The 11,777-nt window shown below is 39.7% G+C and overlaps 1 protein-coding gene across 1 annotated transcript; it reads left to right on the top strand.

The window, feature by feature from the left end:
* The first annotated feature begins 1,183 nt into the window (after positions 1–1,183).
* Positions 1,184–5,411, top strand: TNIP2 (TNFAIP3 interacting protein 2). The gene is made up of 6 exons (XM_053461623.1): positions 1,184–1,690; positions 2,903–3,193; positions 3,443–3,520; positions 3,746–4,027; positions 4,502–4,618; positions 4,960–5,411. Exons 1-6 carry the CDS (start codon positions 1,325–1,327, stop codon positions 5,203–5,205), a joined length of 1,380 nt encoding a protein of 459 aa, XP_053317598.1. The 5' UTR covers positions 1,184–1,324; the 3' UTR covers positions 5,206–5,411.
* The last annotated feature ends 6,366 nt before the right edge of the window (positions 5,412–11,777 follow it).

Genomic DNA, 11,777 nt, shown 5'->3' with positions numbered 1-11,777 from the left:
TGCTGGTGGTCCTGAGGGGGCGTCTGCGGACTTTTAATGGGATTTGCATTTGAAAAATCTCTATTCCCCACATGTTTTCTTGCTCCGTGTAGTGATTTCCTTTTCAGATTTCTCTGCATTTTCTGTAATGTGGATAAATATTTATAATGTATTGAAATGAGGACCGCAAACAGGATAGTGCTGCCACCTGCTGGCCAGAGTCTGCATTCACAAATCCATTGCAGCAGTTGCAAAACACTAGTAATTACATCATAAGTACAAAAGGGACTGCTTTCTTGGAAGTTCAGGGCAGTTGGCATTTGGTGGGTTTCCCCAGAATGTATTTTTTTTTTTTTAAATAAGAAAACCAAAATATTCTGAATGTATTTTGAAGAAATGAATACACTATTTTAATATGAATCATAAAGGCACGTGTAAAAAAAAATACTTTGTAATTAGAAAAAAAAAATCATTTTAGATATTAATGAAATGCAGAGAGACACCAATGTAACCGAATTTAAATCATCAATGTAACCGAATTTAAATCATCAATGTAACCGAATTTATATCATCAATGTAACCAAATTAAAATCATCAATGTAACCGAATTTAAATCATCAATTTAAATGACAACCTATTTCTTTTTCTTTCTTGCAGAGAACACGCACTAAACACATACAGGCTGATCTTTAATAGGTTCATGTCAAGTTGATATTATTAAGATTCCTTAAGGCTTCCTTAAATAATAATACAAATAATAATTATTATTACTGATATTATAATGAATATTAAATAACAATAGTAATCATTATTATTGATCTGAATAATAATAATTAAATTATTTTTATTGATATTAATAATAATTAATATTATTAAATTATTATTACTGATATGGATAATTTATTATTATTGTTATTATTATTATTACTATTATTAGATAGGTAGGTGATAGAAACTCAGACGTCAGACATATCAGGCGAATTGATGATGGAAGGAGAGGCAGACATTGCTTATATTCCAAAACAAAGCCCGGCCCGGTCTCCATGGTGATAATTATGTATGCGTTTATGTAATGTCACCGACAGGGTTACTCAGAGTCACGTGAATGAGTCACGTGGGATTTCTACTATTATTTGAAGTCCATTGCCGCTTTGCCAAGGGAAACTCCCGACGAATAAACGCCTCCTGTATAAACGTTACGGAGTCGTGTAGCAGACACATTTTCTCGGCGTCGCCTGATCACGAAAGCTTACTTCCTGCGGTTCTCTCGTTTTGGTGACACGTTGTTGGATACATTGTTTCCGTGGATTGCTACAGCATAGAAGCCATTGGAAGCCGGCGGACAATGTTGTCGATCAGCGATGGGAGCACCGACCCTCTGCTGGCCAGGTTCAAGCTGCTGGAGGAGACCGTGGACAAGCTGCACCGGGAAAACAGGACCCTAAAAACCAAGCTGCAGGGATATAACACGCTGAGCACTTTCTACCACGAAGCCCGGCAGCAGATGAGGACTTTAAACCTGCAGCTGGCCGCTAAGGACACGGTCATCCAGAGGCTGCAGGCTCATCACACCCGATCCCCCGCCGAGGACCCCCACATGGACCCCTCCAAATCCCTGGTGGAGAACCTGATGGATCATCTGAATAAGATGAGGGAGCAGCTGAAGGAGACGGAGAGGCTGTCCCGGGAGAAAGTAGACGCTCTCAACCAGGTAAGGGCGCAGCATGCAAGCCCTGTCTGTGAAAGGGTTAAGGATCATTGGGCCAGAAGGCTGCAGCTGCTGCACAACCTCTTAGATCTTTGGGATCCATATTGTTGTATTACAGATCCTCCTGATCCAGTAGCCCTACATCGCAAGATGTTCTGCAGCAGCCGGGCGACTATTTTTCCTAACGATCTGCTCGTTGTAATTAAGATTTCTGTACCGTACACAGAGAACATCGTCATTTCATTAATACATTTTTTAAAAAAATTTATGTTAATATCAGACCTTGTTTTATTTTACTGGAAATCTCAGCAGATTTATACAGATTATATATTTTAACAAAAAATACAACCAGCTGGAATTTTGAGGTGTATTAAAATCCCTTTATTATAGCTACACATTCTATAGACATTCCCATAACTTGCATATTCTATAGAAATAAGTTAAACTTCCACACTCATCACCTTCAGCCAGATTCTTCTGACTGTGTAATTGGGGTCACAGTCATGCAACATGAGGGTTACAAGTGGCCCAATTTGTTGATTTTTAGCTGCATTATTTGTTTGATGGTAAAACAGGCCTATAGGGTCACTTATATTATAATAATACAATAATTTTAAACATATTCATTAATATCTGTTAGATATGATCTGAAATCCAGATACTATGAACATAGGTACAGATATGATCTCATTATATATTGTACTCTATAGGCACTGCTGTAGCTATTTAACCCTTTGGCTGTCATGGAGATGGGTGGTAATTGCTGGATGCAGACATGGGTTTGATTTGTAGACTGCTAAATATTCTTTATTGAATTCTAATTCATGTCCTGTTTTGGGCTTACACTGTAATATAAAAAAATACACAATGAGTGAAAAGGTGTTTTAACACTTTGTATGCCAGGCATTTCACGCTGTACTTACAGTACTTAATAATTGTAAAGAACCAATCATTAGGGACAGCGCTGCTGTGATCTTTCCTACGGTCCATTAGACACCTTTACTTTTTAAAGGTGGTCCTTTTGGTCAGTGATGTCATACAGAACCTGATGTTTGTGTTTTAGGCAGTCTGTCACCATCCAATAGTATTTGAGTGTTTCAGGTGACAATTTACGTGTGACTTTACGTCATCACATCTGTGACAGTAATCACAAATATAACCACAAAGCTCGTGGCGCGACGTGCACACTGACATTTGCATTTGTTCCCTCTACAGGAAATTCAGAGACTGAATCAGCAGCTGGCCGAGAAAGACGGGCAAATTCATCAAATGTCCAGCTGGCCCCCTCACGAGAAGGAAATGGAAATCTGCCGACTCCAGAGATCCTTGGCTGAGAAGGAAAGGGTACAAGCCACGAGCGAAGTCCTGTGCCGGACTCTGTCTGACGAAACCCACCAGCTCCGCCGCAAGCTGGCAACCACCGCGGAGATGTGCCAGCACCTGGTGAGGCTCCTCGAAGAGACGCACGGGAGTGAAATTCAGAACGTCAATGAGCTGGCTAATAAGGTAAGCCATTCCACAATAACATCAGTAATATTCACACGTAAACATGTACGTATAGGAGATCCGGTAGGACTTTTGGGTCTTTTGTCTACCTGGTGGCACATTAGATGTACTCTACTACATAGTTGTATCACCTGAACGTCCATAGGTGTTACACATCCTTTATATATGATTCAGCCAGACAGGGTAAAGACATCTGTGGGCTTTTAGATCCAGGGCTTTTTCTAAAAATGTTCCTTTGTGTGTTTCTAGAATACAGAAAACGTCAACGATGTATCTCAGGACAAACTCCGCGAAGAAATCCGCTTATTAAAAAAGAAAGTTCTTCATGTAAGTTCATGCAAATACCTCTGTCATATTTCTGTAATATGCTTCCTCTTTTTTTTTTTTTTACTGTAATATGTGTGAGGTAATATCCTTCTGTTTAATTTCCCAAAACTGGTAACATCGTGTCCTAACAGATTCATTTGATTTCAGTTTTATTATTATTTTATTTTTTTTATGTACTTTTTGTATTTTTTTTTAAAATCCTAATTATTTTCCATTTAATTCCAGGTGGAAGATTTAAATGCAAAATGGCAGAAGTATGATGCCAGCAGAGAAGAGTATGTTAAAGGTCTTCTCCTCCAGCTCAAGGAGATGAAGACCCAACATGAGCAGCAGAAGGGTCCTCACACTGGGCGTTTGCACGTCGAGCTCCTGCAGAAAGAAATCAACCGGCTAAACAAGTTACTGGAGGAGAAGATGAATGAATCCGTGAAACTTAAGGAGGAAGCAGAGGATATGGGAAGAGCCCGGCTTGCTGATGGAGAACATATTCAGATGTTGGAGCAACAGGTATACACACCTGATAGACATCTGAACGATCAGGAATAGCCGATACTGTGGCAACAAAGTGAATGGGTGGGAAATGATTCAGCTAGAAAAGGTTGGCTGTCTTTGGGTTTTAAAGTGTAAAGATTCTATTTAGAAACATAGAATTTGACAGCAAATAAGAAACCTTGCATGAGACATCATCAATGGTACCTAAAAGGGAGTAAGCTATAGCATCTTAAGCACCCAAAGGCAGATAAGAATCTCCTGGCCCATCTAGTCTGCCCATTTCTTTAATCATTCCTTGGTCTTGTCTTAGATTCAGGAGCCACCTGCCTATCGTCTGAATAATTAGATTCCCTCATTGTATTAAATATATTAAAATGATGCATTTATTAAAAAAAAAAGCCATTTATTTTATGTTAATGCTTTATTAAAATATTACAAAATGTATTTTCTTTGGTAACATCGTAGCAACCTTTTTTCTTCTCATTACAGCTTCTTGTTTACAAAGACGATTTCACGTCGGAGCGAGCCGATCGAGAGAGAGCGCAAAGCAGGATCCAGGAACTGTGTGAGGAGATAGCGCGCTTGAAACAACAGACAAGGAAGCCGGTGAGAAATGCTTGCCTTTTAAACCATAAACCACAGTAGATCAGGAACTCTGACAATTGGTGGGATACTAGTCATCAACTACAGAAGTAGCATTAGGTTATACACTATATATATATATATATATATATATATATGTCCCCAGATGAGGTTTGGGTATATCACTATGGTAGGTTTGCTATAGAGAGACATGGTGGTATCCTAGGAATTGATTTATGTGTGTGATTGGTAAGATTTTGGTTAGCTGACAGCTAGCGAGACTGACTGCCATTACATGCTGAGGAATATATACTGGAACACGTATTTCATAACATGCTTTCTAAACCTATTCCTCTTTTATTTAGGATGAAAAGCAATCGGGTGGAAGTTCCCAAATTCACGCTGCTAACAAGAACAAAGCAGTTATCCCAAAAAATGAAACCGCAGAAAGTCGCAGGAAAGCTACGTCGGCAGAACGCGCGGAGGGTCGAGGGAACTCAAGTTCGGAGAGACGGGTGCAGGATGAGCTGCAATGTCCTCTCTGCCTGAGGGTTTTCCAGGACAAACTTGGTGAAAATTTCCTTGAACACATCTCTGAATGCTGCCAGTGAATATCCTGACAGCCGCTGCTGCTAACCTAACCACTACATGCCGCAGGCTTCCTATGGCTGCGTCAGCTTGTGAGGTGTTTGCAGCAATACTGCTTTGTTGCTCGACGGACAGATATAAAGGAACTGGAACCTGCCATGGAACACAAATCCAGCGTGAAAACATGAAGACCTCATTAAGAACGTACTTTACCGTACCACGGGAAAAGATTATAAGTACCACTTTTATTAGTTTTTTTTTTATGTGTTTTCAGAAACACTTCTAAGAAAGCCAGTGAGCATCGGTAGCGGGGCTAGAAGCCTTCCGTGATATTTTAGGTTATTTCCGTTATTTATTAAGGACTTAACGAATACCAAAGACTGGTCAACAAACTAATGCAGGGTTCTGCATTAACGCACTGCTAATAATGTTGGAGCTGGAAGGGAAAATGAGTGATATAAAGCGAAATGCATTACGGAATGAGGAAATCCATTTTTATATGGGATTTGGTAGAAATTGAAATAGAGCCAGAAACGAGGTGGACTGTCTTGGGGAGATCTACTTTTGAATAAATGGTGATGGATAGATTAAGCACTTTAAAGAAACAAATTGGTTGGCAAATGCAGGTAATATGACATAGCAGGAACTATCATGTCCAGCTCTTTTATGATAAGTTCATTCATTTACGCAGCAAAAACCAAGAGGCAGAATGAAAACATATTTTTGTGAATGGATATAAAATGTCAACTGTTCCAGTAAAGGCCACATTTTGTATACAATTCGTATAAAATATCCACTCTAATCCAGATTATATAATAATCTAAAAAAAAAAGTATTTTTTTTTACACATGGGGTGGCTGTGATTATCTGGAAGACAGATACTGTGATTATATAGATGAGTTTCGGGATAATATGCATCTGAATATCTAAAAATCCCTTATGTGCCTGCCTCACATGACTACTTGGAGTGTACCTTCTAATTTATCACTTTAACACTTGGTTGCTGAATTGTGGACCTATATATCTTTAATAAATCAGATTAAAATTTTTGTTGAATACTGTGAAAATCCTTGCAATTAATTTATTATTTTTCTTAATATTTTCTTTAATATGTGCTTGAAATATCTTAATATGTTTACAGAAGGTAAAATGAAGGACACTAATTGTAATACCAAGAAAAAAAAAAAAAAAAAAAAAAAAAAAACTTCCAAAGGACATATAAATGTGAAATTTAGTGAATGATGTTATATGTTTTTGCCAACCAATGTTTTGCAGGACCAGCTGTATTTAATAATAATTTCACACTTGATATATTCTGAAATATTTTAATATCTGTTTTTTAAATGCACTGAATTTTTATACGGTTTTGTCCATATTTATCTGATTTACTGTATTTTTATATTGCAATGGTCTATATGTATATGTTGCCTTATTTATTTAATACAAACCAGAACGTGATTTCATATCCTGATGTATTTTTATAATAAAATGTTAAATTTAACTCTACTGTTGTAGAATACTTCTTATTTTTATTAACACCGATACTGAGAAGTAAGGTAAAAAAAAAAAACACATTACATGATGATGTTTACAATGGGAAATTCGTGGGTCTCTGGAAGTATTTTTGAAGGAAATTTAAGGATGTTATACCCTTTCTAAAAGCTCACAAGACTTCAGCATCTCACGTTTCTGTGCATGATGCGGAAACTTCTCCTAAAAATCTGCCCTGTACAATGTATAGTTAAATTTGTAGGAGAGTTTTAAGTAAATCACCCCCCCCCATGTTCTTAAAGCTGTCCTGGTTTTGATAATTTCATTGTCAAGGAGTATTCACTAACCCATGAGTATGTTGAAGGATTGAACATTGTATAGGGCTTAGTGCCTTGGAGGAAAAAAAATAAATAATATTGTATAAATATAAAATACGGTAATGCCTGTCAGCAGTGACAAAAAAAAACAGAATTTATCTCCATTTTTTACCAGTAAACTTTCTTTATCTGCAGACCTGGAGGCGGCCATTATTGTCAGTCATGTGATATTTTGGATGACTTTCCTGCTCAAACCCCCACACTGAGCTGATTCTTTGCATTTTTGTCATTTCAATGCGTATGAAATCCATTCATTGACAGATCGCATTAGTGTCTGTCTGGGTGACAGTATGTAGGAGTCTGGATGTTTGTCTAGTAGGTTGTCCAATGTAACAGTAGCTAAATAAATAAAAAGCTTAAAATAGACTCCACTAGCCGGGCTGCAGTTTTTTCGTTCCTGTCTTAAGAAACGGATAGCGCGGCCGTCCCATTGGGGGTGTTTTTTTTTTTAGCTCACCTGGGTCATGTTTGTTTCAGTTCTTCCATGTGTTCTTCATCTCCTTTTCTATCTGGAAATTATTCGCTAGAAACATGGAATCTGATGGCATTTAGCAAATCTAGTCTGCCATTTTTCCTGCTGTGACTTGCAGTTCGTCTTACTGACTTCGCTTTACGCTATGAATGCCCGGATCCAATAACCTTGTACGCTTGCGAGCAGAGCCCTCGATGCCTTATGTATCACTTTGTCTTAATCTGTCCAAGCTGTAAGAAGTGTCACGAACATTGTTGGTAATAATGTATATTTATATATTAATAGCAATGATTAATGATAATAAGATTCTGCACCAAGGCTGAAATTCACTTCACTGATTAAACTATGCAGTATGCAGGGCCAACTCAGCCACGAAACTAGCCAGGGACTATTCTTTGCAATGCGTAATGAATTAAGGGAGTTGAAACTACAAATCCCCCTTTCTCCCTGGAAGTAAAAGGCAGTTCTATCCGGTTTATTGTAATTACACACTACCTATGTTGCTTCCATTTGGGAAATTTTGCTGTTCAACTGGTTTTTGCATAAACCGATGGAAAAAGAGAGGGGTTCGGGGGATAAGGATAGATGACTGAAGTTTTCTTTTTATTCACTAATACTAATTTCCACAAATTAGTTCCAGTTGAAATTTAAATTCATTAGGCTGCTGGATTAACTGGGAAAGTCCAGGATACTTTAAATAGCTGCCTCCCCTTCCTTATCACTGAATTGTTTAGTATAGGTTTGTAAGTGATGTTAGTTTTCCTGGACAGTCACCGCTTTTGTTATCTGTCTTAAAATTGCTTTACAATCGTTTTAGCAAACTGTTGGAACTCCACAATTACCACATACATTGTGTGTAAAGCCTCATGTGACTTAATGTTAGAACTGTTTACTGTTTACTGTTTATACACTGATCAGCCATGACATTCTGACCCCCCAACTAAAATTATGTAGGTCCCCCTTTTTGCCACCAAAACAGCCTTGACCCGTCAAGGCATGGACCTCTAAAGGTGCGCTGTGGTATCCGGCACCAAGATGTTAGCAGCAGATGCTTTAAGTCCTGTAAGGTGCGAGGTGGGGCCTTCATTGATCAGACTTGTTTGTCCAGCACATCCCGCACATGCTCTTTTGGATTGAGATCTGGGGAACTTGAAGGCCAAGTCAACACCTTGAACTTGAACCTTGTTCCTCAAACCATTCCTGAACCATTTCAAAGAGGCAAACGCACCCTGGTGCGACCAGGCCACCTTCTTCCATTGCTCTGTGGTCCAGTTCTTATGCTCACGTGCCCATTGTAGGAGCGTTTGACAGTGGACAGGGGTCAGCATGGGCAGCATGAACCAGCATTAACTTTTTTAGCAATTTGAGCTACAGGAGCTCGCCTGTTGGACTAAACCACACAGGCCAGCCTTCACCCCCCACGTGCATCGATGAGCCTTCGCTGCCCATGGCCCTGTTGCCGGTTCACCGCTTTTTCTTCCTTGGACCACTTTTGATAGATATTAACCACTGCAGACCGGGAACCGCCCCACAAGAGCTGCAGTTTTGGAGATGCTCTGACCCAGTCGTCTCGTCATCACAATCTGGCCCTCGTCAAAGTCACTCAGATCCTTACGCTTGCCCATTTTTTACTTACTGTCTAATACTGACAGGAGCCATGATAACAACATTATCAGTGTTATTCCCCTCCCCTGTTAGTGCTCATAATGTTATGGCTGATCGGTGTATTTTTTCCCGCCCCAGGCCCAGCACTTATGAAGCCCCCGATGCTGCTTCTTAACACTCTCATGTCTGTGGTCCGTGCATTGTGGCGTGAAGCGGCACGCTAAGGTATAACAGCACTCAGCAGAAAACCAGTAAAGTTTACAACAAAAAAATGCAAAATGGATAATGGAAACTGGGAAAGTTTTCTAGACAGCTAGAGAAAAACGAGGTGCCCAGTAACCTATTCTGGGGAATGCTGTAGAAGCCAAAATGATTTTAAAAGTAAAAGGTCTCTAAAGGTCATTCTTTAACTTAATTTTAATTTTAATTAAAAAGCTTCCATTTCTAGCATAAATTGAGAAATGTCACCTTTTATCTGCCACAGAGGCATTGGAATGAGAGGGGACAGTGAAGATAGCTTTTTACTGTAGAGCGGAACTGAAATTTTCCCTGGCAATTCCGATTCCGATATGACGGGAGGTAAAATCCACGACAGCTAACTCTCAAACGTTTTGATTCTGCTAATTACACTCTCTTGCTGCTGAATAATTTCAAAAGCCATACACCTCCTGGAAATCTTTTGCAATTCAGTAACATTTCAAATTCTCGCATCCTGCTTTGTCTCTCTGTCCCTCTGTAGGACCAACTCTTTCTTTTTTCCCCAGACGTCCCTTATTTTTCCCCAGGAGCTCAGACTGTTTGGTATATGAGTGGCCAGTTTGCACACCAGGCATGTGTCTTGTGGGATGGCGGCGGATATTGCTGCATACTTTCTGCTCCAGCAGCAGATTGGTGCTGTGAGAGTCTAAAAGAATACGGTACGGCTGAGACAGCTGGCGGCTGCATGTACATCATTGGCAGCCAATGGCCTTAATTAGCTCTGGGTGAAGCACCGTGTCTCAGGGTGACTTCAGGTAAACTCCGTGTCATGGGGGCGGCGTTTTTCACAATGTCATCGGGCCCACTGATTTCAGCAGACCCACCCACAATATCAAAGAGACCGCCCACTGATGTCAGCGGCACCACCCACAACGTCAGAGAGAAAATCCACTTTTGTCTGCGGGTCATTGGGACTGCCCACTGACACCAGTGGGACCGCCCACCATCGTCACAAGGTCCTTTATACCCGGATCCGGCTGGAGCTGAAAAATTCCAAGGCATGCCAGTTAGTCATTGCCGGTCTGGTCCTGATCACAGTGTTCTACAGCTGTAAAAGTTACAACATTGTACTGTATACAGAGAAAGCTATAGGTTTATATAACTGACTTTCATTTACACCAAAGCCTTTAGTCAGTGGAAAGTTATGACAACATTTATTTACAGGTTAATCATTCATTATACACTAAGCATGATGTGTTTTATTCTACTAATCAGCCAGTATTTAACCTTTGGCTATCAGCAAGCTTTCCTATCAATCACTTTTCTTGCTATTTGCTCTCAGTTGTGAAAGAATGACTGTTAGGTGACATTATATTACCGTATTTCCTCGAATATAAGATATAAAATAGAGGTCTGGCTATAAGACTAAGATCCAGGTCCACCGCAGCGCTGGATCCTGGGGAGGGGACCTTGATCTTCCTCTCTGCATGCAGGCAACGTCTATGACAGAGCTCCTGCGTGACATGACCTTCCGGTGCTCAGTCATAGAAGCCCTGGCAGAACTTACGGGTAGCAGCTGAGGTTTTCTACGCGTATCACGCAGACGTCCACAGGCTGCCCCCGCTAGACATCAGGGAGTCTGGAGCACACGTCTGGGGATGCATTGGGGGCATGTAGGGGGGTATAAGGCATATGTGTGGGGGCAGAGTGGCAAGCATGGGGGCAGATGTGCATAACTGGGGGGCAGGTTGGCAAATAAAACAAAATAAAAACAAGAAATGCATTTTTCTCAATCCTAGTTTTTGTTAAATATGAAAAGATTGTTTACATGTGACTTAATATTTACCAGTAAAATAATTTCCTATAGGGTAGTCTTATATTCAGGCTTTTTTTCCTAAATAAATATTCAAATTTTGGGAGGTTGTCTTATAATTGGGCAACTACGGTATATGTAATGTTAGTATGGAAGTTATGTTATCTTATATCTTATCTTATAGTTAAGAAGAAAGTAAAGGGACAGTTCAATCAGAGTCATAGTTAGCGCCTTTTGCTCCAGAGGCAATAACAGAAAATCCTCCACACACTATGTTTTTACAGAGGTAATATTGAGAAAAATAGATAAATAAACAATGAAATGAGTGATATTAGAGCTGCGAAAAAAATAATAATAATATAAAACAAATTTTCTCAAACTCAGGGATTTATTCCCATTTTGTGCCGGTCAGGCTCTGAGTAAGTGTTTTGCATGAGGTTAATGGGATATTAGGGAAAATGGGACAGTTCAGTAACCTTTGCCGCTCTAGAGGTTGGTACTATGATCCCTATTATGCACGTGCAGGTAGCAGAGCCCTCATCAGCATGCAGTTAGCCAGACATACATATGATGCAGTGCAACTCATAGTGAGCTTAAGCACATAATGAGCCTGACTTATGTTATACAGCATAAACACCT

The sequence above is a fragment of the Spea bombifrons genome, chromosome 1, assembly GCF_027358695.1.
Source record: "Spea bombifrons isolate aSpeBom1 chromosome 1, aSpeBom1.2.pri, whole genome shotgun sequence".
Lineage (NCBI taxonomy): Eukaryota > Metazoa > Chordata > Amphibia > Anura > Pelobatidae > Spea > Spea bombifrons.
Note: the sequence above shows the minus strand (reverse complement) of the source record. Positions and strands in the feature narration are given on the sequence as shown.

What these genes read in the sequence shown, in the direction of transcription:
- TNIP2 (XM_053461623.1), top strand. Translation starts at nt 1,325, where the DNA reads ATGTTGTCGATCAGCGATGGGAGCACCGACCCTCTGCTGGCCAGGTTC. An exon ending in AAGTAGACGCTCTCAACCAG is followed by an intron (nt 1,691 to 2,902) that starts GTAAGGGCGCAG and finishes TTCCCTCTACAG; the next exon opens with GAAATTCAGAGACTGAATCA. An exon ending in AACAACAGACAAGGAAGCCG is followed by an intron (nt 4,619 to 4,959) that starts GTGAGAAATGCT and finishes TCTTTTATTTAG; the next exon opens with GATGAAAAGCAATCGGGTGG.